This window comes from Amphibalanus amphitrite, unplaced genomic scaffold, assembly GCF_019059575.1.
Source record: "Amphibalanus amphitrite isolate SeventyFive unplaced genomic scaffold, NRLGWU_Aamphi_draft 000052F_arrow, whole genome shotgun sequence".
In the NCBI taxonomy this organism is placed as follows: domain Eukaryota; kingdom Metazoa; phylum Arthropoda; class Thecostraca; order Balanomorpha; family Balanidae; genus Amphibalanus; species Amphibalanus amphitrite.
This window is the reverse complement of record NW_024881548.1, coordinates 272531-298715: the sequence shown is the minus strand read 5'-3', so window position 1 is coordinate 298715 and position 26185 is coordinate 272531. Positions and strand designations below refer to the sequence as shown.

The 26185-nt window shown below is 48.0% G+C and overlaps 2 protein-coding genes across 14 annotated transcripts; one reads left to right on the top strand and one right to left on the bottom strand.

Moving 5' to 3' along the window:
• Window positions 1-94: 94 nt before the first annotated feature.
• Window positions 95-17205, bottom strand: LOC122377901 (mucin-1-like). Of its 9 annotated transcripts, XM_043358472.1 has the most exons (5): window positions 2865-2881; window positions 2431-2754; window positions 1750-1839; window positions 1082-1245; window positions 95-798 (listed from the first exon to the last, which is right to left on the bottom strand). In XM_043358472.1, the coding sequence occupies exons 2-5, from the start codon at window positions 2431-2433 to the stop codon at window positions 249-251; spliced, it is 807 nt and encodes a 268-aa protein (XP_043214407.1). In that variant the 5' UTR covers window positions 2434-2754; window positions 2865-2881; the 3' UTR covers window positions 95-248. The 9 variants fall into 9 exon arrangements, with proteins under 9 accessions (XP_043214407.1, XP_043214415.1, XP_043214413.1 ...); XM_043358480.1 differs by lacking the exons at window positions 2431-2754; window positions 2865-2881 and adding an exon at window positions 17050-17205; XM_043358478.1 differs by lacking the exons at window positions 2431-2754; window positions 2865-2881 and adding an exon at window positions 16979-17105.
• A 330-nt stretch (window positions 17206-17535) lies between these two features.
• On the top strand, window positions 17536-25960 carry LOC122377899 (transcriptional adapter 1-like). Of its 5 annotated transcripts, none has more exons than XM_043358467.1 (9): window positions 17536-17569; window positions 18461-18581; window positions 18729-18765; window positions 19942-20048; window positions 20197-20323; window positions 22065-22292; window positions 23510-23655; window positions 24018-24147; window positions 25406-25960. In XM_043358467.1, the coding sequence occupies exons 2-9, from the start codon at window positions 18517-18519 to the stop codon at window positions 25568-25570; spliced, it is 1005 nt and encodes a 334-aa protein (XP_043214402.1). In that variant the 5' UTR covers window positions 17536-17569; window positions 18461-18516; the 3' UTR covers window positions 25571-25960. The 5 variants fall into 5 exon arrangements, with proteins under 5 accessions (XP_043214402.1, XP_043214401.1, XP_043214405.1 ...); XM_043358466.1 differs by having other exon boundaries at window positions 17537-18071; XM_043358470.1 differs by lacking the exon at window positions 17536-17569 and adding an exon at window positions 18070-18105.
• The last annotated feature ends 225 nt before the right edge of the window (window positions 25961-26185 follow it).

Below are 26185 nucleotides of genomic sequence, written 5' to 3'. Positions count from 1 at the left end.
GTTCTTGGCTTTCTTGCCTCATATTTATCCAAAAGGTCATGGTCATATGCTGTGTGGAAGGTTTGAATTTGGCCGATCAAAAACGATAAAACGATTGTTTCTGAGTTACATTATGTAAAAAGTATATTGCCACCTCAACAAATCACCTACATAAAAAGACAACAGATCTCATAGCGACTCCATCGTCATGCCAACAGCGCCCTCCCACCAGCCCCTTTCCTCTCCCTTACCCCCTTCCACAGCCGCACTCACGGGTCAACTGCCACACGCTTCGGCTCCGGCTCCAGCGCAGACGACTTCCGCCGGATCTTGATCTTCCGCTTCTCCAGCTTCAGCTTGGCCTTGATGTCGCAGTCGAGACTGGCCGCGTCATCGTGGCCGTTGTGTTCTGTCGCCGGTGGGTCTGGCTCGGCGGGCGCTGGCGCCGTGGGTGGTTTAGGGGGTACTGCCGCCGGGGACGGGACCGTGTCGCCGCCGGCGCTGACTGTAAGCGGCGCAGCCGCCGCCGTGGGCGCAGCCTGAGGCGACTCACCGGTGCTAGAGCGACGTTTGATGACCACTCGGTCCAGACTGCCCTCTGAGGACCTCTTCGTGCCGCCCCCGCCCCCGCCCGCGCCGCCCAGGCGGATGATGCGCTTCTCTCCGGTGACAGCGGCCGCCGGTGGAGGTTTCAGTCGACTGACGCCAGGCGGCGCAGCGGTCGATCCGCCAGGTGCCGACACGCGGCAGGCAGCGGCGGTGGAAGTAGCGGGCTTGGGACAACTGCCCGGCGCAGCCGGACTGAGCTCCTCCCAGTCCCTATTAAAGAAGAAAATAACGTTACAAAAACGCAAAAATACATATCTGAGGAATGTTGACATCATAAGAAAGCTGAGGAATAAAGACGTGTCGATCGCACGAATCAGAGTGCAACGAGACTTCACTCAATAAAATATAATACCCTGCATCGCGACTACACCGCTAGCATCCAGCTACCACTACTATTCATACCACACACTGACCCACCCCTGCCCCGTGTCTCCCGGACCTACAGCCGCGGGCAGTCTCAGTCCCGGACCCTCCGCTGGCCGACACCACTGACCTCTCCTCGGGCGGGGCGGCGCGCGGCCGGCGCTGTCGGGCGGCGTACCAGCGGCCGGCGCGGGTGTCTCGGTACACCCGCTGTGGCAGCGGCGTCACCAGCCGGTGCCACAGCTCCACCAGAGCTGCCTTGGGCGCCTCGGACACGTCCGTCGACGCCAGGCGCTGCGGGGAAACCGGAGTGAGGGGAGGGAGGGAGATTAGTCTCAAATTACCGAAGGAGGCCTTATTTTTTCATCTAACCAAAGTATTTATAACTATTGCTTTGTGTTGTCACTTAGCCCATCAAACCAGAGGCAAGGATAGCTTAACAGTTTCCTTTGGTAAACATAAAATAACATCAAATTCAAAAGGTGAGATATGGAAACCAGGGCTGCGGAGTCGGAGTCGGAGTCGGAGTCGGAGTCGGTCGGAGTCGACAGTTGTGACCGGAGTCGGAGTCGGAGTCGATTTTAGAAACCTGAGCCGGAGTCGGAGTCGGAGTCACCGAAAATCTGTCGACTCCGCAGCCCTGCTAGGTCTGCGGAGTCGGAGTCGGGAGTTGGAGTCGGTCGGAGTCGACAATTCTGCCCGGAGTCGGAGTCGGAGTCAGAGCTAGTTTTAGAAAGCCGGAGTCGGAGTCGGAGTCGCCGAAAATTCATCGACTCCGCAGCCCTGATGGAAACACACCTGTGAAAGGGTCTGCCGAAGCACTTCAACTGACATCACCTCGGGCTGCATCAGGTCAAGGGTGCACTCTGCTTTTTCCATGTTGTGAGCCTGGAGAAAAACAATTTTCAATAAAAACACTACACACTGACAGGTAAATATTTACTTTAGGTCCGCAATATTATTTTAACAAGAAAAAATGCACATTCTTACACTATTTGATGTCCTGAATTCAGATATGATGCTTAAATGCATCAAAAATGTAAAATAAGGTACTAAAACCCCAGCACATTACACCGCACAGCTGCACAATACACACTGAAGAAAGCACGCTTCCGCGACAAAAACGAAACATACAACGCTGCCCTTTAAAAGAAAAAAATGATGCGGATATTCATTAGTTTTTGACGTTATGAAAATGACGTCATAATACCAAAGCACAAGAAAAACGGTGAATAAAAAAGAGAAAATATTTAGCAAAGGTAATAGAGCATGAGAAAATGAACAGAACATAACCAAACCTTACCTAACCTGACCTACTGATGTTTGCCTACTGGGGGAAAAGGAAAAAGTGACTTGCATGAATAGATTGCAAGCAATGGTAAGTCAAATATTTTCAGGTTAAGTGGTTATGCATCAGGCTTCAGGCCTTCGGCCTGAAGCCAGATACACAACCACTTAACCTAAAAATATTTGACTTACCATTGCCTGTAATCTCTCCTAAGGCATTGCCTTCGGCACTGCACCGCTCCGCCACGATTATTTTGACGTCACTTTCCTTACAATTTATTATCATCCGTAATTTCGCTCAACCTTGGTTGGACCATTTGTAGCGGGTGCGCCGCGCAGACAGTCTTTTGACACGTGAGTTCCGGTCGGAGGCGGGGCCGTTGGTGGTGACACTGGTGATACTAGTGTACTGGTGCTTTTAAATTGGTTTCTAGAAGGAATAAGTATCAGAAATGAAATCAGGAGGTCTTAGAGTATCGTGTGAATGACTTTTATTTACCCCTCTGTTTTGCGGACCTAAAGTAAATAAATACCCACTGACATTTAAATGCTTGCCCCTCAGCCTTCAAGGATTTCCAGATGTTGATGTCAAAATGAGAAAAAGAAACATCACAAAATCGCTCTACAATTGCTTAGGCATCAGCACTGGGCACCAGTTGAAACTTGAAGCTGTGCAAAAATTAGTGGCAATCCTCAGCTATTGCTATTCCCTGTATTCTAGGGCCCTGTTTCACCGGTGATAGCAGCAAGCTGCTATCACGTTTCGCGAGCTGACGTCATGTCGTGACGCCATACTGTTGTCGTAATGGGTAGTTCCGGCGCACGATTGCCGCGACCTTGGCGGCGGCATTAAGTGACGTATGAGCCTAAAAGTAAGAGTTTACGCAGTCATGATAGTATATATATTTTTGATAGGATGGTAATTTTCTCAGCACTAAAAACCGGTCATTTTGTGGTATTTTCGGCAAAACTAGGCATTTCCAGTTAATTTGAGGTATAACAGGGTCATTTAGCACCTAACCAGTTTTAACACCTATTTAAGGGACTTTAGCACTGCTTTCAGTCTAAATCGCAGTACTTTTAGTTTGAATAGCACCTAATGGTAGTCATTTCGCACTATTTTTGGTAGATGTTTAGGCATCCCTACTAAATCTAGAAGGATTTTAGTATATTATGGAGAAATAAACTACAATACTAGTCTGTACTAGCTACAGATTGTTTGTTGCCAGGTCGATTAGCGTCTGTTTCGGCGCATGCGTTTTGAGAGGACCGATAGGACGCAAGGCGCGCTTCTTGGACGGATTTGGCAAGGAATTTGGATAGATTGATTTACGTGCAGCCTCAGCGTGTGCCGATCATCCTGCCTTTTCTTGTCCAAGAGTGAACTGAGCGAGGTTCTTAGCATGGAAATTGGAGAGTGATGACGATTTCCGCGAGGATGTTGGGTCCTACCGTCCGCCCAAGCGTACTGGTCCGCCAGTGCTGCTGTCTTTATTCTGTCAGGTTATCTAACGGCGCTATGGGCATGTAGGTACAGCATTGCAGTAGCAAATGCTTAATCTAAATTTTGTGCGGTGGCATTTTCCCATGCTTAGAAGGAAGCGCTCGACGTCCCTTCCGTACGTGTCGTGGAAGGGACGTGTCTGTCATTGACGCACATCTAACTAGATGGAGATCTTGATTGTAGCATTTCGCAGCAGCGTTTCATCGTTCAGCGGCCTAACGCCTAGCCAGCTCTCATTTCGAGGGGGTGGTACTTTGCTGCTGAGGAGCATGAGTGGTCACGCTGCATCGTGAGCCAGATGAAGCCGGTGGGCAGACCGTGTACCGTACATTTGCGTACATGATTTTGTCCCACGAACTTAAGCGATGCGCATTTTTGTCCACAAATTTACCTAATATGTATATACCCAGCATGCCTATTAGTCGTTAGGGGGCAGCACCGGGCGTGGTGTATTGCGTAGAGGGCAGGGCCTATATGCAACAAAACTTGCTCCAATTCCGTTTTCATCGTGGAAGTAATACGCTGAATGGAGGATCATACTTTGATGTCCAACTTACGTACAACATAAAAAATACATACCTCAAGGCTCAAGAATACTGTGATCATAGCTCAGTAGCTCGTGCTCGGCAGTGAAATCATGAATAGTGCTCATATACCGGATTTAGTGCAAAATGAGCTACCACACACCCATTTATCATGCCAGATCTGGCATCGCCTCTATACTAACTAAAATAGTGCGGAATGACCGGATATACCTGTATTTGACAGGAATTGCCTGCGAAAAGACGATAGTGCAAACTGAACTTATGATAGTGCAAAATAACTGAAATTTAGGTACTGAAAAAATTATCCCCCTTTTGGATATATATTTTTTCAATATGATGTATTTAAAAGAAGTTGGGTTTAGGAAAAAATTTTGACATTAACTTCGAACATTTAGCTGATGACGTAAAACAATATTGCGGCAATCGTGCGCCAGAATTGCCCCTTACGTCAGCAGTATGACGTCATCACATTACGTCAGCTCGCGCAATTTGATAGTAGCTTGCTGCTATCACCGGTGAAACAGGGCCTAGAACAGAGATCAGCCGGTAGTTATTGCAAATGTCATATGTAACGGAAGTTGGCACAGATTCAGCACCGATTCAGCACAGCACATATTCGGTAGGGGGAAAAAAGGCCCCGGTAGAGGGAAACCTTTATGACCCGTTTTCCCCTAGAAATGACGTCACAAAGAGGTAAAAATGGGTATCAATCGAAAGCTCTCGTTTACCCAGACACAGTCCTGCAGGAAAATTTCACTTTTTCCCCATAGGAAAGTTTGTACGGGAAAATCAAAATTTTGGGTCAATGGGGGGTCCCCCCCGATTTCGTTCAAAATCGGCACACAGGTGCCCCACCACCAGCCGAGAAACTTTCCCCAAAACGGTCCCCGTTGCATTGACGTTTAAGGCCCGTAAAGCCCCCTAGACTCGTAAAATATCCGTAAAATCGCCTTTGTACGGACAAAAAAGTGGTGCTATGGTAAAAATGGGTATCAATCGAAAGCTCTCGTTTACCCAGACACAGTCCTGCAGGAAAATTTCACTTTTTCCCCATAGGAAAGTTTGTACGGGAAAATCAAAATTTTGGGTCAATGGGGGGTCCCCCCCGATTTCGTTCAAAATCGGCACACAGGTGCCCCACCACCAGCCGAGAAACTTTCCCCAAAACGGTCCCCGTTGCATTGACGTTTAAGGCCCGTAAAGCCCCCTAGACTCGTAAAATATCCGTAAAATCGCCTTTGTACGGACAAAAAAGTGGTGCTATGGTAAAAATGGGTATCAATCGAAAGCTCTCGTTTACCCAGACACAGTCCTGCAGGAAAATTTCACTTTTTCCCCATAGGAAAGTTTGTACGGGAAAATCAAAATTTTGGGTCAATGGGGGGTCCCCCCGATTTCGTTCAAAATCGGCACACAGGTGCCCCACCACCAGCCGAGAAACTTTCCCCAAAACGGTCCCCGTTGCATTGACGTTTAAGGCCCGTAAAGCCCCCTAGACTCGTAAAATATCCGTAAAATCGCCTTTGTACGGACAAAAAAGTGGTGCTATGGTAAAAATGGGTATCAATCGAAAGCTCTCGTTTACCCAGACACAGTCCTGCAGGAAAATTTCACTTTTTCCCCATAGGAAAGTTTGTACGGGAAAATCAAAATTTTGGGTCAATGGGGGGTCCCCCCCGATTTCGTTCAAAATCGGCACACAGGTGCCCCACCACCAGCCGAGAAACTTTCCCCAAAACGGTCCCCGTTGCATTAACGTTTAAGGCCCGTAAAGCCCCCTAGACTCGTAAAATATCCGTAAAATCGCCTTTGTACGGACAAAAAAGTGGTGCTATGGTAAAAATGGGTATCAATCGAAAGCTCTCGTTTACCCAGACACAGTCCTGCAGGAAAATTTCACTTTTTCCCCATAGGAAAGATTTTACGGGAAAATCAAAATTTTGGGTCAATGGGGGGTCCCCCCCGATTTCGTTCAAAATCGGCACACAGGTGCCCCACCACCAGCCGAGAAACTTTCCCCAAAACGGTCCCCGTTGCATTGACGTTTAAGGCCCGTAAAGCCCCCTAGACTCGTAAAATATCCGTAAAATCGCCTTTGTACGGACAAAAAAGTGGTGCTATGGTAAAAATGGGTATCAATCGAAAGCTCTCGTTTACCCAGACACAGTCCTGCAGGAAAATTTCACTTTTTCCCCATAGGAAAGTTTGTACGGGAAAATCAAAATTTTGGGTCAATGGGGGGGTCCCCCCCGATTTCGTTCAAAATCGGCACACAGGTGCCCCACCACCAGCCGAGAAACTTTCCCCAAAACGGTCCCCGTTGCATTGACGTTTAAGGCCCGTAAAGCCCCCTAGACTCGTAAAATATCCGTAAAATCGCCTTTGTACGGACAAAAAAGTGGTGCTATGGTAAAAATGGGTATCAATCGAAAGCTCTCGTTTACCCAGACACAGTCCTGAAGGAAAATTTCACTTTTTCCCCATAGGAAAGTTTGTACGGGAAAATCAAAATTTTGGGTCAATGGGGGTCCCCCCCGATTTCGTTCAAAATCGGCACACAGGTGCCCCACCACCAGCCGAGAAACTTTCCCCAAAACGGTCCCCGTTGCATTGACGTTTAAGGCCCGTAAAGCCCCCTAGACTCGTAAAATATCCGTAAAATCGCCTTTGTACGGACAAAAAAGTGGTGCTATGGTAAAAATGTGTATCAATCGAAAGCTCTCGTTTACCCAGACACAGTCCTGCAGGAAAATTTCACTTTTTCCCCATAGGAAAGTTTGTACGGGAAAATCAAAATTTTGGGTCAATGGGGGGTCCCCCCCGATTTCGTTCAAAATCGGCACACAGGTGCCCCACCACCAGCCGAGAAACTTTCCCCAAAACGGTCCCCGTTGCATTGACGTTTAAGGCCCGTAAAGCCCCCTAGACTCGTAAAATATCCGTAAAATCGCCTTTGTACGGACAAAAAAGTGGTGCTATGGTAAAAATGGGTATCAATCGAAAGCTCTCGTTTACCCAGACACAGTCCTGCAGGAAAATTTCACTTTTTCCCCATAGGAAAGTTTGTACGGGAAAATCAAAATTTTGGGTCAATGGGGGGTCCCCCCGATTTCGTTCAAAATCGGCACACAGGTGCCCCACCACCAGCCGAGAAACTTTCCCCAAAACGGTCCCCGTTGCATTGACGTTTAAGGCCCGTAAAGCCCCCTAGACTCGTAAAATATCCGTAAAATCGCCTTTGTACGGACAAAAAAGTGGTGCTATGGTAAAAATGGGTATCAATCGAAAGCTCTCGTTTACCCAGACACAGTCCTGCAGGAAAATTTCACTTTTTCCCCATAGGAAAGTTTGTACGGGAAAATCAAAATTTTGGGTCAATGGGGGGTCCCCCCCGATTTCGTTCAAAATCGGCACACAGGTGCCCCACCACCAGCCGAGAAACTTTCCCCAAAACGGTCCCCGTTGCATTAACGTTTAAGGCCCGTAAAGCCCCCTAGACTCGTAAAATATCCGTAAAATCGCCTTTGTACGGACAAAAAAGTGGTGCTATGGTAAAAATGGGTATCAATCGAAAGCTCTCGTTTACCCAGACACAGTCCTGCAGGAAAATTTCACTTTTTCCCCATAGGAAAGATTTTACGGGAAAATCAAAATTTTGGGTCAATGGGGGGTCCCCCCCGATTTCGTTCAAAATCGGCACACAGGTGCCCCACCACCAGCCGAGAAACTTTCCCCAAAACGGTCCCCGTTGCATTGACGTTTAAGGCCCGTAAAGCCCCCTAGACTCGTAAAATATCCGTAAAATCGCCTTTGTACGGACAAAAAAGTGGTGCTATGGTAAAAATGGGTATCAATCGAAAGCTCTCGTTTACCCAGACACAGTCCTGCAGGAAAATTTCACTTTTTCCCCATAGGAAAGTTTGTACGGGAAAATCAAAATTTTGGGTCAATGGGGGGGTCCCCCCCGATTTCGTTCAAAATCGGCACACAGGTGCCCCACCACCAGCCGAGAAACTTTCCCCAAAACGGTCCCCGTTGCATTGACGTTTAAGGCCCGTAAAGCCCCCTAGACTCGTAAAATATCCGTAAAATCGCCTTTGTACGGACAAAAAAGTGGTGCTATGGTAAAAATGGGTATCAATCGAAAGCTCTCGTTTACCCAGACACAGTCCTGAAGGAAAATTTCACTTTTTCCCCATAGGAAAGTTTGTACGGGAAAATCAAAATTTTGGGTCAATGGGGGTCCCCCCCGATTTCGTTCAAAATCGGCACACAGGTGCCCCACCACCAGCCGAGAAACTTTCCCCAAAACGGTCCCCGTTGCATTGACGTTTAAGGCCCGTAAAGCCCCCTAGACTCGTAAAATATCCGTAAAATCGCCTTTGTACGGACAAAAAAGTGGTGCTATGGTAAAAATGTGTATCAATCGAAAGCTCTCGTTTACCCAGACACAGTCCTGCAGGAAAATTTCACTTTTTCCCCATAGGAAAGTTTGTACGGGAAAATCAAAATTTTGGGTCAATGGGGGGTCCCCCCCGATTTCGTTCAAAATCGGCACACAGGTGCCCCACCACCAGCCGAGAAACTTTCCCCAAAACGGTCCCCGTTGCATTGACGTTTAAGGCCCGTAAAGCCCCCTAGACTCGTAAAATATCCGTAAAATCGCCTTTGTACGGACAAAAAAGTGGTCCTATGGTAAAAATGGGTATCAATCGAAAGCTCTCGTTTACCCAGACACAGTCCTGCAGGAAAATTTCACTTTTTCCCCATAGGAAAGATTTTACGGGAAAATCAAAATTTTGGGTCAATGGGGGGTCCCCCCCGATTTCGTTCAAAATCGGCACACAGGTGCCCCACCACCAGCCGAGAAACTTTCCCCAAAACGGTCCCCGTTGCATTGACGTTTGAGGCCCGTAAAGCCCCCTAGACTCGTAAAATATCCGTAAAATCGCCTTTGTACGGACAAAAAAGTGGTGCTATGGTAAAAATGGGTATCAATCGAAAGCTCTCGTTTACCCAGACACAGTCCTGCAGGAAAATTTCACTTTTTCCCCATAGGAAAGTTTGTACGGGAAAATCAAAATTTTGGGTCAATGGGGGGTCCCCCCCGATTTCGTTCAAAATCGGCACACAGGTGCCCCACCACCAGCCGAGAAACTTTCCCCAAAACGGTCCCCGTTGCATTGACGTTTAAGGCCCGTAAAGCCCCCTAGACTCGTAAAATATCCGTAAAATCGCCTTTGTACGGACAAAAAAGTGGTGCTATGGTAAAAATGGGTATCAATCGAAAGCTCTCGTTTACCCAGACACAGTCCTGCAGGAAAATTTCACTTTTTCCCCATAGGAAAGTTTGTACGGGAAAATCAAAATTTTGGGTCAATGGGGGGTCCCCCCCGATTTCGTTCAAAATCGGCACACAGGTGCCCCACCACCAGCCGAGAAACTTTCCCCAAAACGGTCCCCGTTGCATTGACGTTTAAGGCCCGTAAAGCCCCCTAGACTCGTAAAATATCCGTAAAATCGCCTTTGTACGGACAAAAAAGTGGTGCTATGGTAAAAATGGGTATCAATCGAAAGCTCTCGTTTACCCAGACACAGTCCTGCAGGAAAATTTCACTTTTTCCCCATAGGAAAGTTTGTACGGGAAAATCAAAATTTTGGGTCAATGGGGGGTCCCCCCCGATTTCGTTCAAAATCGGCACACAGGTGCCCCACCACCAGCCGAGAAACTTTCCCCAAAACGGTCCCCGTTGCATTGACGTTTAAGGCCCGTAAAGCCCCCTAGACTCGTAAAATATCCGTAAAATCGCCTTTGTACGGACAAAAAAGTGGTGCTATGGTAAAAATGGGTATCAATCGAAAGCTCTCGTTTACCCAGACACAGTCCTGCAGGAAAATTTCACTTTTTCCCCATAGGAAAGATTTTACGGGAAAATCAAAATTTTGGGTCAATGGGGGGTCCCCCCCGATTTCGTTCAAAATCGGCACACAGGTGCCCCACCACCAGCCGAGAAACTTTCCCCAAAACGGTCCCCGTTGCATTGACGTTTAAGGCCCGTAAAGCCCCCTAGACTCGTAAAATATCCGTAAAATCGCCTTTGTACGGACAAAAAAGTGGTGCTATGGTAAAAATGGGTATCAATCGAAAGCTCTCGTTTACCCAGACACAGTCCTGCAGGAAAATTTCACTTTTTCCCCATAGGAAAGTTTGTACGGGAAAATCAAAATTTTGGGTCAATGGGGGGGTCCCCCCCGATTTCGTTCAAAATCGGCACACAGGTGCCCCACCACCAGCCGAGAAACTTTCCCCAAAACGGTCCCCGTTGCATTGACGTTTAAGGCCCGTAAAGCCCCCTAGACTCGTAAAATATCCGTAAAATCGCCTTTGTACGGACAAAAAAGTGGTGCTATGGTAAAAATGGGTATCAATCGAAAGCTCTCGTTTACCCAGACACAGTCCTGAAGGAAAATTTCACTTTTTCCCCATAGGAAAGTTTGTACGGGAAAATCAAAATTTTGGGTCAATGGGGGTCCCCCCCGATTTCGTTCAAAATCGGCACACAGGTGCCCCACCACCAGCCGAGAAACTTTCCCCAAAACGGTCCCCGTTGCATTGACGTTTAAGGCCCGTAAAGCCCCCTAGACTCGTAAAATATCCGTAAAATCGCCTTTGTACGGACAAAAAAGTGGTGCTATGGTAAAAATGTGTATCAATCGAAAGCTCTCGTTTACCCAGACACAGTCCTGCAGGAAAATTTCACTTTTTCCCCATAGGAAAGTTTGTACGGGAAAATCAAAATTTTGGGTCAATGGGGGGTCCCCCCCGATTTCGTTCAAAATCGGCACACAGGTGCCCCACCACCAGCCGAGAAACTTTCCCCAAAACGGTCCCCGTTGCATTGACGTTTAAGGCCCGTAAAGCCCCCTAGACTCGTAAAATATCCGTAAAATCGCCTTTGTACGGACAAAAAAGTGGTGCTATGGTAAAAATGGGTATCAATCGAAAGCTCTCGTTTACCCAGACACAGTCCTGCAGGAAAATTTCACTTTTTCCCCATAGGAAAGATTTTACGGGAAAATCAAAATTTTGGGTCAATGGGGGGTCCCCCCCGATTTCGTTCAAAATCGGCACACAGGTGCCCCACCACCAGCCGAGAAACTTTCCCCAAAACGGTCCCCGTTGCATTGACGTTTGAGGCCCGTAAAGCCCCCTAGACTCGTAAAATATCCGTAAAATCGCCTTTGTACGGACAAAAAAGTGGTGCTATGGTAAAAATGGGTATCAATCGAAAGCTCTCGTTTACCCAGACACAGTCCTGCAGGAAAATTTCACTTTTTCCCCATAGGAAAGTTTGTACGGGAAAATCAAAATTTTGGGTCAATGGGGGGTCCCCCCCGATTTCGTTCAAAATCGGCACACAGGTGCCCCACCACCAGCCGAGAAACTTTCCCCAAAACGGTCCCCGTTGCATTGACGTTTAAGGCCCGTAAAGCCCCCTAGACTCGTAAAATATCCGTAAAATCGCCTTTGTACGGACAAAAAAGTGGTGCTATGGTAAAAATGGGTATCAATCGAAAGCTCTCGTTTACCCAGACACAGTCCTGCAGGAAAATTTCACTTTTTCCCCATAGGAAAGTTTGTACGGGAAAATCAAAATTTTGGGTCAATAGGGGGTCCCCCCCGATTTCGTTCAAAATCGGCACACAGGTGCCCCACCACCAGCCGAGAAACTTTCCCCAAAACGGTCCCCGTTGCATTGACGTTTAAGGCCCGTAAAGCCCCCTAGACTCGTAAAATATCCGTAAAATCGCCTTTGTACGGACAAAAAAGTGGTGCTATGGTAAAAATGGGTATCAATCGAAAGCTCTCGTTTACCCAGACACAGTCCTGCAGGAAAATTTCACTTTTTCCCCATAGGAAAGATTTTACGGGAAAATCAAAATTTTGGGTCAATGGGGGGTCCCCCCCGATTTCGTTCAAAATCGGCACACAGGTGCCCCACCACCAGCCGAGAAACTTTCCCCAAAACGGTCCCCGTTGCATTGACGTTTAAGGCCCGTAAAGCCCCCTAGACTCGTAAAATATCCGTAAAATCGCCTTTGTACGGACAAAAAAGTGGTGCTATGGTAAAAATGGGTATCAATCGAAAGCTCTCGTTTACCCAGACACAGTCCTGCAGGAAAATTTCACTTTTTCCCCATAGGAAAGTTTGTACAGGAAAATCAAAATTTTGGGTCAATGGGGGGTCCCCCCCGATTTCGTTCAAAATCGGCACACAGGTGCCCCACCACCAGCCGAGAAACTTTCCCCAAAACGGTCCCCGTTGCATTGACGTTTAAGGCCCGTAAAGCCCCCTAGACTCGTAAAATATCCGTAAAATCGCCTTTGTACGGACAAAAAAGTGGTGCTATGGTAAAAATGGGTATCAATCGAAAGCTCTCGTTTACCCAGACACAGTCCTGCAGGAAAATTTCACTTTTTCCCCATAGGAAAGATTTTACGGGAAAATCAAAATTTTGGGTCAATGGGGGGTCCCCCCCGATTTCGTTCAAAATCGGCACACAGGTGCCCCACCACCAGCCGAGAAACTTTCCCCAAAACGGTCCCCGTTGCATTGACGTTTAAGGCCCGTAAAGCCCCCTAGACTCGTAAAATATCCGTAAAATCGCCTTTGTACGGACAAAAAAGTGGTGCTATGGTAAAAATGGGTATCAATCGAAAGCTCTCGTTTACCCAGACACAGTCCTGCAGGAAAATTTCACTTTTTCCCCATAGGAAAGTTTTTACGGGAAAATCAAAATTTTGGGTCAATGGGGGGTCCCCCCCCGATTTCGTTCAAAATCGGCACACAGGTGCCCCACCACCAGCCGAGAAACTTTCCCCAAAACGGTCCCCGTTGCATTGACGTTTAAGGCCCGTAAAGCCCCCTAGACTCGTAAAATATCCGTAAAATCGCCTTTGTACGGACAAAAAAGTGGTGCTATGGTAAAAATGGGTATCAATCGAAAGCTCTCGTTTACCCAGACACAGTCCTGCAGGAAAATTTCACTTTTTCCCCATAGGAAAGTTTGTACGGGAAAATCAAAATTTTAGGTCAATAGGGGGTCCCCCCCCGATTTCGTTCAAAATCGGCACACAGGTGCCCCACCACCAGCCGAGAAACTTTCCCCAAAACGGTCCCCGTTGCATTGACGTTTAAGGCCCGTAAAGCCCCCTAGACTCGTAAAATATCCGTAAAATCGCCTTTGTACGGACAAAAAAGTGGTGCTATGGTAAAAATGGGTATCAATCGAAAGCTCTCGTTTACCCAGACACAGTCCTGCAGGAAAATTTCACTTTTTCCCATAGGAAAGATTTTACGGGAAAATCAAAATTTTGGGTCAATGGGGGGTCCCCCCCGATTTCGTTCAAAATCGGCACACAGGTGCCCCACCACCAGCCGAGAAACTTTCCCCAAAACGGTCCCCGTTGCATTGACGTTTAAGGCCCGTAAAGCCCCCTAAACTCGTAAAATATCCGTAAAATATCAATGGGACCCCCCCCCCCCATTGACCCAAAATTTTGATTTTCCCGTACAAACTTTCCTATGGGGAAAAAGTGAAATTTTCCTGCAGGACTGTGTCTGGGTAAACGAGAGCTTTCGATTGATACCCATTTTTACCATAGCACCACTTTTTTGTCCGTACAAAGGCGATTTTACGGATATTTTACGAGTCTAGGGGGCTTTACGGGCCTTAAACGTCAATGCAACGGGGACCGTTTTGGGGAAAGTTTCTCGGCTGGTGGTGGGGCACCTGTGTGCCGATTTTGAACGAAATCGGGGGGGACCCCCCATTGACCCAAAATTTTGATTTTCCCGTAAAATCTTTCCTATGGGGAAAAAGTGAAATTTTCCTGCAGGACTGTGTCTGGGTAAACGAGAGCTTTCGATTGATACCCATTTTTACCATAGCACCACTTTTTTGTCCGTACAAAGGCGATTTTACGGATATTTTACGAGTCTAGGGGGCTTTACGGGCCTTAAACGTCAATGCAACGGGGACCGTTTTGGGGAAAGTTTCTCGGCTGGTGGTGGGGCACCTGTGTGCCGATTTTGAACGAAATCGGGGGGGACCCCCCATTGACCCAAAATTTTGATTTTCCCGTAAAATCTTTCCTATGGGGAAAAAGTGAAATTTTCCTGCGGGACTGTGTCTGGGTAAACGAGAGCTTTCGATTGATACCCATTTTTACCATAGCACCACTTTTTTGTCCGTACAAAGGCGATTTTACGGATATTTTACGAGTCTAGGGGGCTTTACGGGCCTTAAACGTCAATGCAACGGGGACCGTTTTGGGGAAAGTTTCTCGGCTGGTGGTGGGGCACCTGTGTGCCGATTTTGAACGAAATCGGGGGGGACCCCCCATTGACCCAAAATTTTGATTTTCCCGTAAAATCTTTCCTATGGCGAAAAAGTGAAATTTTCCTGCAGGACTGTGTCTGGGTAAACGAGAGCTTTCGATTGATACCCATTTTTACCATAGCACCACTTTTTTGTCCGTACAAAGGCGATTTTACGGATATTTTACGAGTCTAGGGGGCTTTACGGGCCTTAAACGTCAATGCAACGGGGACCGTTTTGGGGAAAGTTTCTCGGCTGGTGGTGGGGCACCTGTGTGCCGATTTTGAACGAAATCGGGGGGGACCCCCCATTGACCCAAAATTTTGATTTTCCCGTACAAACTTTCCTATGGGGAAAAAGTGAAATTTTCCTGCAGGACTGTGTCTGGGTAAACGAGAGCTTTCGATTGATACACATTTTTACCATAGCACCACTTTTTTGTCCGTACAAAGGCGATTTTACGGATATTTTACGAGTCTAGGGGGCTTTACGGGCCTTAAACGTCAATGCAACGGGGACCGTTTTGGGGAAAGTTTCTCGGCTGGTGGTGGGGCACCTGTGTGCCGATTTTGAACGAAATCGGGGGGGACCCCCCATTGACCCAAAATTTTGATTTTCCCGTAAAATCTTTCCTATGGGGAAAAAGTGAAATTTTCCTGCAGGACTGTGTCTGGGTAAACGAGAGCTTTCGATTGATACCCATTTTTACCACAGCACCACTTTTTTGTCCGTACAAAGGCGATTTTACGGATATTTTACGAGTCTAGGGGGCTTTACGGGCCTTAAACGTCAATGCAACGGGGACCGTTTTGGGGAAAGTTTCTCGGCTGGTGGTGGGGCACCTGTGTGCCGATTTTGAACGAAATCGGGGGGGGGACCCCCCATTGACCCAAAATTTTGATTTTCCCGTACAAACTTTCCTATGGGGAAAAAGTGAAATTTTCCTGCAGGACTGTGTCTGGGTAAACGAGAGCTTTCGATTGATACCCATTTTTACCATAGCACCACTTTTTTGTCCGTACAAAGGCGATTTTACGGATATTTTACGAGTCTAGGGGGCTTTACGGGCCTTAAACGTCAATGCAACGGGGACCGTTTTGGGGAAAGTTTCTCGGCTGGTGGTGGGGCACCTGTGTGCCGATTTTGAACGAAATCGGGGGGGGGACCCCCCCATTGACCCAAAATTTTGATTTTCCCGTAAAATCTTTCCTATGGGGAAAAAGTGAAATTTTCCTGCAGGACTGTGTCTGGGTAAACGAGAGCTTTCGATTGATACCCATTTTTACCATAGCACCACTTTTTTGTCCGTACAAAGGCGATTTTACGGATATTTTACGAGTCTAGGGGGCTTTACGGGCCTTAAACGTCAATGCAACGGGGACCGTTTTGGGGAAAGTTTCTCGGCTGGTGGTGGGGCACCTGTGTGCCGATTTTGAACGAAATCGGGGGGACCCCCCATTGAACCAAAATTTTGATTTTCCCGTACAAACTTTCCTATGGGGAAAAAGTGAAATTTTCCTGCAGGACTGTGTCTGGGTAAACGAGAGCTTTCGATTGATACCCATTTTTACCATAGCACCACTTTTTTGTCCGTACAAAGGCGATTTTACGGATATTTTACGAGTCTAGGGGGCTTTACGGGCCTTAAACGTCAATGCAACGGGGACCGTTTTGGGGAAAGTTTCTCGGCTGGTGGTGGGGCACCTGTGTGCCGATTTTGAACGAAATCGGGGGGGACCCCCCATTGACCCAAAATTTTGATTTTCCCGTAAAATCTTTCCTATGGGGAAAAAGTGAAATTTTCCTGCAGGGCTGTGTCTGGGTAAACGAGAGCTTTCGATTGATACCCATTTTTACCATAGCACCACTTTTTTGTCCGTACAAAGGCGATTTTACGGATATTTTACGAGTCTAGGGGGCTTTACGGGCCTTAAACGTCAATGCAACGGGGACCGTTTTGGGGAAAGTTTCTCGGCTGGTGGTGGGGCACCTGTGTGCCGATTTTGAACGAAATCGGGGGGACCCCCCATTGACCCAAAATTTTGATTTTCCCGTACAAACTTTCCTATGGGGAAAAAGTGAAATTTTCCTGCAGGACTGTGTCTGGGTAAACGAGAACTTTCGATTGATACCCATTTTTACCTCTTTGTGACGTCATTTCTAGGGGAAAACGGGTCATAAAGGTTTCCCTCTACCGGGGCCTTTTTTCCCCCTACCGAATCTGTGCTGTGCTGAATCTGTGCTGAATCTGTGCCAACTTCCGTTACATAAATGTCATAGTGATAGCATGGAGGAGAGTGATAGGTACCTAAATGGCAATCTGTCACCGCACTGCACATTGCACACAAACTCTTATTGTTAGAGGCTGGCACGTTCTACCTTCTATGGAGAACGAGGAAAAGTGCGCACGACGAAACCTGAGTCTTTCTTTTGTCGTAGAGCAAAAAACGTTCAATCAATTGCAGCGTGAATTTGAATTGCAGAAATAAAAATTATACCCATACACACATCCGCCACAAAATCTCATGTGGTGCAGGGCCGTATATACGGATACGGTTGATTTTAGTACGTGTAAAACGTCATTAGTTTTAACTTGCTAGTCAACGTATAGATATTACCCATGTGAGCCTGATTTTTCGTAAAATGAAATTAAATCACCTAAACTTTTGTCTATTCAATCTGCGTGATATGAGTAATATGTAAAACAACAAATGACACTTAGAAATGGATATAAAGACGAGCATTAGGATATCGCTATGATAATTCGTTTGAAACTTATGACGTAAGTATATTATATATACATGATGCAATGAACTTTCCCTTGTTGTAAATTGTAACACCTGCGTCATATATGACCAAGTTTACTAAAACATCCAGAGAGGAGCAGCGCGTTAGTTAGGGTTTGTTCCCGTCGCTCCTCTAACCTCCTCCAAGCTCCTCTAACCTCCTATCGTTTCAAAAAATCGTTCCCGTCGCTCCTCCAAGCTCCTCCAAGCTCATCTTGATTTCACATCTCACCACCACTATTTGCCTCCTCCCTCATCCCAAACGAAAGTTGGTTTTTTGGAGGAGGCTCTTGCGTAGACATATTTGGCGCACGTAATATAAATGTGAATTGTTTATAAATGAGATTTGAGGGAAGTGGAAATGATTTTAGTGATTCATGACGATTGGATATCTTTAAATAGTAATGTTTGATATTAATCTAAGGTTATTTTATTAGAAAGCGATTATTATCTCTTGATTTATGTTTGCGCGCCATAAATCGCCAACCGTTACAGCCCGCAAACAGCTGATTTCCTCGCGAAAATGTTCCCGTGGCTCCTCTGAAACGGCTCTCCTCCAAGCTCATCCAACCTCATCCGAGATTTTTTGGGAGGAGCGACGGGAACAGACCCTAGGTAAAATATTTATATTTTTAGTTTTGTATTAGTAGTAAGTTGATGACATCAAATATTTTTATTCAACTGTGTTTCATCCTATGGTATATTGAAGCTCATCACCTTTACTTTTACCATCTAAGGACTGTTTTGGTTTGGTCTGAGAATTCAGAAAAATTGATAAATGAATTGAGAAAAAAAGTTAAATAAGGCTAGCTTGAGCTAATTAATTATAAAAGAAATGATATTAATTGGTACTGTCATAGCAAATGTCTTAGTTCAGACTGTTGACTTGTTGAGGCTGACCACGTTTGAGTCAGCCTCAACAATATTTTTTCAACAATATTTTTCAACAACAGTTTTGATATTATGCAATCCATGACTAAATTGCTGATGCATTTTCTTTGCAGAGAAGGATAAGACAAGTCACAGTATCAACATTTTGTGAGATCCCCTGGCATCTGTAATGGATGATTTGAACAAAGCAAGACATGAACTGGAGGCTGCCCTAGGTGAAGAAGGAACTAAGCAGTAAGTAAATGGTACTTCGCCTGCATGTTAACCAATTGTTATTCAAAATTGACTCTTTTAAGCTTCTAAATTGGTAGATTTGTTGTTTTTTTTTGTGATGTGGTTTAGTATATGTTTTGGGCCTGACTGCTGAACCTTGCATTACAGGTACTTCAATAATCTCAAACTATGGTTCAAAGTTAAGGTAAGTCCATGGTTGGTAAAAGCATGATATGATTCTGATAGTAAAATACAGCTTTGATGCCACCATTATTTTTATCTACTCAGATGCTACTGGTGAATGCTCCTGTGGTAATGTCATGATTTTGCTGGTATATTGTCAATGACATAGTCTGTTTGCCAGCACATTGTAAAGAATGGTATTCACATGTCATGGCAATAGTCCCTTTTTACGGAGCGAGCAAAGCGAGCGGAGTCTTACGTAGAATAACGGAAATTTCTGAGTATGAGCGGCCGGCCGGCCGGCCGGCCGTGCGGACGCTTTTGCGAGGCTTATATCTCAGCAACCACTTGACCGATTTACATGCGGTAATTTTTGTAGGGTAGCTTCATTCCTTCTACCAAGTATTGGACTATTCCCGATGCATGTGGGTGACCCCTTATGCACGTGCCACGTGCAAAACGAAGAGGTGTCAGTTTTGTAATTGTTGCAATATCTCGGTAACTACTTGGCCGATTGCGCTGAAAGTTGGTATGTAGGTAGGCACCCACTAGGCACTGCATATCCATGTGCCAGAGTTGGGGTGCTGCTGCACGTGCGCACGTGCAGGGGTCGTTTCCAGATCTCGAGAACGGCTGGACCGATGGCGCTCAAATTTGGTACACAGTTAGGGACCAGTTAGTAGGGTGCCGTGTACAGGTCAGTTGGGACCCATTTTGCACGTGTGCACGTGCAGGGTGCCGCTCCCAGATCTCGAGAACGGCTGGGCCGATTGTGCTCAAATTTGGCACATCGCTAGAAACCGGTCAGTAGGGTGCCGTGCACAAGTCAGTTGGAGGTACCCCCTCGAAATTTCGCACGTGCAAGACTCACCCCCTCGCTCGCTCCGTTAGTCGCCCCAAAAGGCGTTATACTGGTGATATAAATGTGGATGGGACAGACTATCTGAAAGAATCTTGGGACAGACATGGCATTGGCTCAGTCACAGACTTCTCTATATATAGAGAAGTCTGTGGCTCAGTGCACGAAGTCCACTCAAATAGTTCATTCCTTTAAGGCAGTCATCCATCACATAGGTATCACTATGTAGAAGGAATGCATTGAACTGGATGAAAAGCATAAATGCTTTCTATTTGATTTGTTTTGTATCTGAATTAATTCATTTGTTTAAGATATTTATGAATGTTTTTTTTTTTTCAGATATCCAAGGAGGAATTTGACACCAAATCAAGATGGCTCTTCCCATCTGGCCAGGTCCATCTACACAACAACTTCCTTCTGGCACTTCTCAACAAGTGCAATCTGGGGTATGTATGACCACTGTTTATCTATATCCAGACAAGGGAACTGTTTGAACCACACTTCACTTGCATGACCTCTGGCAAGTGGTAACCCTGTCATGTTCGTCACTTCCCGCCACTGTGACCCACCGCTCACCGTCCCTCTCTGCTCCAGCGACGTGCCCGCCGAGGACACCAGTACGTCCTCCTCTGCCCAGATCAGGGAGAAGGTGGCGCTCATCAAGAACCAGACGCGAACCTTCGGCAGGAAACGCAAGCGACGACCGCCGTCACCGTTCTCGGTAGGTCACGGTGTGGTCAGAGAGGATGGATCAGGTTAGTTACGGTGGTTGCGTTAGTTTCATCGGTTGGCGGGGTGTGAAGGGAGGATGGTGATTTTTGTGAAAATTTCCCTTCTGTTTTCGGTCCTCTGGAACCTCAGTCTTCATTGTCATCCGCGCTTCGCTTTTTTAAATTTAGATTTCAGATGTAAATACGAAAGATTTCACAATATAAAGTGCGCTCCGCCCTCCGTAGATGACGCAATATTGATTGTGCGATCTTCCCGTAGTTATTTTTTTCTACATCGCCACCCATGAACGGGTGACCAGGAATGCCCCTCCCTCTATCCCAGCGACACACAGAACCTTACGTTACGTCTATAATTTCAATATGTTTGGACTGGTTGGAAGTGTTTGTGTTTTGTGTTATTTTTGGAAATCTAGAAACAGCGAAACAATGCTTATTGTGTCTGTATTGGAAAACATATAATTTCTTTTAATTGTGACGAGTGAATCTGATCTTATTCTGCGTGCAACACAGTATTTGCACTCACACTGTACTACCAAGCATAATGAGCCTTTTATCGATGGTTGAACATGGTACTAAGTCATTGGCTAGCAAGACATATTGCGCTCACGTATCTCTCGACTACAACTCTGGTGCCCCGTGACATTGCACGCGGTCATAAGTTTTGCAGACCTTTTCCATGCATGCTGTTCGCCGTCCTGGCTATCTGTTCCCAATAAGTTATCTCTCACGAGGAGGTACGAATCGAAGTACGCTATCACGCGAGGCTGTGTATCGGCGATACGTGATGGCGGTCATGAGCTGGACCTCCCAGGGTTCCCAGTTCGCTGATCTAGAGCCTTTGACCCTCTTGTGTCACCGCGACGTAACAAGGGCTCTGTCAGTGGTTTGATTGTCGTCATAAAGAGGGAGGCACACTGACTATCCCTGCATCCTCATTCATCTCTAGTTTATGTGAATGTGAGGAGAGGATGGTACGTGACTATGCCATATTTCTGCATAATGCCGCCGTGGAGACCCGGCACGGGCTCTCTGTGACATTGCGTAATGTCGTTTGATCCGACCACAATCCGCGACTGAGGCACACTTCCGTCGGTGAAGTTTCAACGCCCAACTTCCCCCGGTCGTGACAGGGGGGCGACCCGGCGTGTCACTCCCCGCGGCCCACCCGCCGACTCACTCGTTGGTCCCTGGTCGACCTCTGACCCCTCGGCTGATCTCTGACCCCAGGGCTGACCTCTGACACAACCACTGACCCGGCGATAGTGCAGAGCGCCCGATACGGTCTCCGCGTGAACTGATCTGCAGCGACCGAACCCCTTCCTGCTCCGGTCTCACCGAGCTACCCTGTCCGTCTGTCCGCTTATCTAGGAGGTGAACATAAGTTTTCGGGCAGGCTACACATCTGACACGGCCAATAGGCACGTTTCGCATATCCATAGATCGGCTGTACAAACAAATAATAGAACGTAGCGCTCCGTATGTGCCCGTTATCCTACGGTTTTCACCGCTTTTGCGTTAGCGCGTTTGTTTGCTGATTGACATTACCCTTTCTGGTTACATGTTCACTGTTCAGCCTGATTTACGATGATCTCATACTGCCTCAAAGCGCCCGAGTTTTCATGGTGTACGTGTGCTCGCTTATCCGTGTCTCTGATGAAGACCGTGTCTCTGATAGTCTAGCCACTTGTATGTCCATCCGCTTGTCCAACCGTCCTCCTCTCCATCCGTCAGCACCGTTACGAGCCGGCGGATCCGGCGCAGGCGGTCCCTCCGCCGGTGCGTGCCACCCCGCCTCCGGAGCTGCCGCCCGCCGCCGCGGACGGCTCACTGCTGATCGAACGACGACGCCAGCTGCCCGACCGGCGACTGGTGCACGGCAGGATGTATCTGGCCGCCTGGCAGGCCGGTCTAGACTCGGTGGCGGACAATGCTGTGGATGTTGTCATGCTGGCAGTGCAGGTGAGGACTTGGGGTGGCTGGGCGATGACTGTGGGTATAGAGAATCAGCGCGTAGTTTGACTGATTGTGTATTAGAGGGTACTTGGAAACTATTAAGACACAGAGGAGTGGTGTAAATATAATGGATGCATAGAATAATATGCGCTAAAAATGTAGGACATACGCATAAAAGTAAGTAGGGGCTCCGAGAGAGGTCGCTGTAAGATGCTTATGAAGCTGCCTGACCGTCTTTGGGAACGTCGTGTAAGGCAATATATGCAGGAAGTGGGTAGACAGGGGTGCGAAGGAGGCCGCCGATAAGACACTTCTGGCAGTGATTTGTGGATGTGGTTGGGTCAAGGTAGTCCAGTTGATCTATTTTCGATCGATATCGGGGGAGGTAGCTGTTACGTTTTCCGACACTGGATGCTGTAATTACTCGGTGAGTGAGGGGACTGACGACAGCCGAGGGTCGCGGTATTGTCTCCGGGCCACGACCCATTGAGGGTGTGGAGGGGGCGGCCCAGCAGCACGCGCCGCCGCCTGTCGTGACGGGCAGACAGGGCGCCGCCGGTCTCTGGTGGCCGGTTGTGACAGCCCCGGCCGTGAGGGGTGGGTGTCACGGTAATTGGACAGACCACCCGCTGACCGGCCTGGCCACGGTCTCTGCTCGGTCAGTGTCCCCCGGCTGACCGGTCAATCGGCACCCCGGGGTGTTAACGGTGACAACGGGTTACCCCGCGGACGGCCCGAGCGTGCGCCGACTGCGGGCGGCGCCCCGTATTGCGCAGACGTGCCCTGGGCAACAGATGGGCCGCTTGACCGCGAACGCGCCGGATCAGGTCAAATGGTGGTGCTGGGTCAGGATGGACGCTATCGCGATGGCGAAACGCGGTGTGTTGTAATATAAAGATGATAAGTGATCGTGTATTTTTAGACAGCTAAGTGGTTGTGAACTCTGTTGCTAAAAATTGCCCATTACATTGGTGTCATCGTCATGGACACTTGGAGTTATTTACCTGGACAGGCAAACTGCTATCTTCGCACGGTCAGGCATATTTGCAATGAAATGCATTCATCATTTAACCCATCTGTTCCTGTCATTCTCGATGCTTTAATGAGTAACCCGCTTCTCACGGACTCTGTACCTGCAGCAATGCTGATCGGCACAGCAATACAGCAACACACCAATAACGCGCTGATCTCTATTCTGAACTACGTGTTCTCTCCACCCACAGCAATGTCTGAAGAACGTGCTCACCTCCGTCCTGAGCCGTAAGAGCGGCTACCGACTGAGGAACGGGCGGTTCCTGTACGGCATTGGCACCGGCGCGCCCAACCCATACCTGAGGAACACCGCCAGCCTACCGCCGCCGCCTGACGGGTGAGGAGGCGGGAGTGGGTGCAGAGGGGATGGAGAGCCGAGAGGAGAGAGGAGAGGGTGTCGTACTATCGCGTTTGTCATCAGCCATCTCGGTTCCCTTTCATTCGGCCTTGTCTGCTGTTTCGTATTCTCTCGTCACCTGCAGTTTAATGCGGGTCGTTCTCCGCTCTGTTATGGTCCGCGCGGTCACCACAGCGCAGAAACGGCCTCTGGACACGGAGTGGTCGCCGACCCGGGCCGTATGGCTATCGGTATTAATCTCCAGTCGATGACCTGTGCCCCGTTGCGGCCGGCGCCGAGCTGGGGTTCGTTAACCGGCCGCCGGCGGCGCGGCCCGTGTGACCCGTGTGTCGTGTCGCCAGGTCACAGCCGGCGGCGCAGGTCGGTGACGCCGAGGCCGAGCGGCGGGCTATGCAGCAGCTGGCCTGCGGAGACCAGACGGTGACACCCCGGCAGTCGGTGAACCTGTGGCACCTCAGAGACGCCCTCCAGGTCAGTGTTCGGCTGAATACCCGCACTGACAGTCTCTAACGAGGACTTGTAGTCTTCCAGTCCCGGTAACATTTTATCCTTATTTAACCCCCTATAATAAAACGCTGTCAGAGGATTTCATTTTTATTACATCATACAGCATTCAGGAGAACGTACAGTTTCCGTTTTGTGTATAGATGTCGCTGATTCGGCGATGCTGCCCGTGTGGCGGCCGGTACCGTCGTCATTGGCTCCATGGACAGCGCTCAGGAACCTCACCCATTTTGACTGTCTGTTAACCCTCGCCCGCACATGCCATTTTCCCATCCTAGAACGCACATGGGGGGGGGGGGGGTTGCCACCACCACCCCGCGCCATTTCGTTCCTGTTGGAGATAGAGCTTAGCAGTAAAGACCAAAAAGATTCTTTGGGAAGAGACGAATCCAATGATACCCAGTTTTACCTTCTCAGGTCAATCATTGACCTTCCAGGTCAGGTCAAACTAAAAAATATTGCTGTTTTGGGTCACCGTTGGATATCAAGTGCGCTGCTTATCAAATACCGATGACGATGCTGTTTTCTGGTGCCAAGCCAGCTAGAACCTCTTTGTCACACTATCCGACCAGAATTTTGCTGCTGAGGTCATTCCAGGTCAAGTTAGGTCAAGGTCAATTATATGTGTTTGTATGTCTGTGTGTGTCTGTGTGTATACTGATGTGTGCACCGATTGTTTTTGGGTCCATATCACATGAAATCATGATCTGAGAAGCTTTTACCAAAAATGCAGTCAAAAAACTTCACAAAAAATAAATTCAGCTTGCCTAAAACGCAATTATCTTAGATGACCTAGGTTGACCTTGACCCTGACCTTGACCCCTGTACATCGTCGAACAACATGTTCCATGATAGGTGGGAGGTAAGACTGGCAAAAAAGGCCGAAATCAGGGTGTCAAAAGCTCACAAGGCCCATGGCAAACGCAAGATGTTGAGAATTGGCCATTTGGGTCATGACATGACCTGAAAAACAAGGTCATATCTCCGAAACCAAAAATCACAGAAACTTGAAATTTTCAGTGGACATCAAGAAAGGATAGACGAGCAGCTATACGAAAAATCAGCCTTCTAGCTCTAAAAATGTTGAGTGCAGAGCAGAAAGACTGCCTGGGGGGGGGGTGGCAACCACCCCCCCCCCCCCATGTGCGGGCGAGGGTTAATGAAGAGGTTACAGCGAGGCCACTACCCCTCTGACCGCTGACGTGTGTTGTGTCTGTTTTCACAGACCCACCGCGGAGTGATACCGTGCCACTTGCTGTACAGCCAGCTGCTGGAGCGAGTGTCGGCGCGTATGAGCCACCCCAGTGCCGAGGAGTTGGAGCAGGAGGAGGTGGCCTCCCAGCTGACCTCGCTGCGGCATCAGATGGCCGAGGGCACCCTGGTGATGTGACAGGTCAGCGCGACTGTCACCCGGGGCTGGGGAGGGGAGGAGGTGCTTCTGTGACGAGGCGGAGCGCTTCTATCCGGATAACTGGAGCCGCGGGCCCGCGGGGGTAGAACCGCTGTGTTTCTACCGTCGACCGTGGTGGGGTTGAGGCGCTGTGTCCCTGGTGTGCAGCTAGTACTTACATGGTGGGACGAGTCGGTCAGGTCACCATAAGAGAGGCACCTCGTCAGGCACTGCCACCATGGGAGTGACCAATGGACGATGGAAGTGTACAAAATGATATGATGAACGCTGCTGTCACGTTGTCTGCATACTGGACGCTATGTGGTGTTTTGTGATGTGTCAGCTAAATGCTGGTCAGAAATAATAATAATTATGTCGGTTGAACAAAAAGCTGTATTATTTAGTGGTGGCACTAGTAGGATGTCATTTATGTGGTAGTACTAACAGCTGGAAGTCACTGCCGTCTACTGTTGTTTTTTATAATGATCTTTATCACCACAGATTAGTGGTCATCCCCGGCCCTTTTTTTTAACAGCATCCTCGGTCACTAATAAAAATGCTTTTGGTATTCGCTATTCATTGCTTTATTTCCCTGGTGACGACATCTCTGCACCA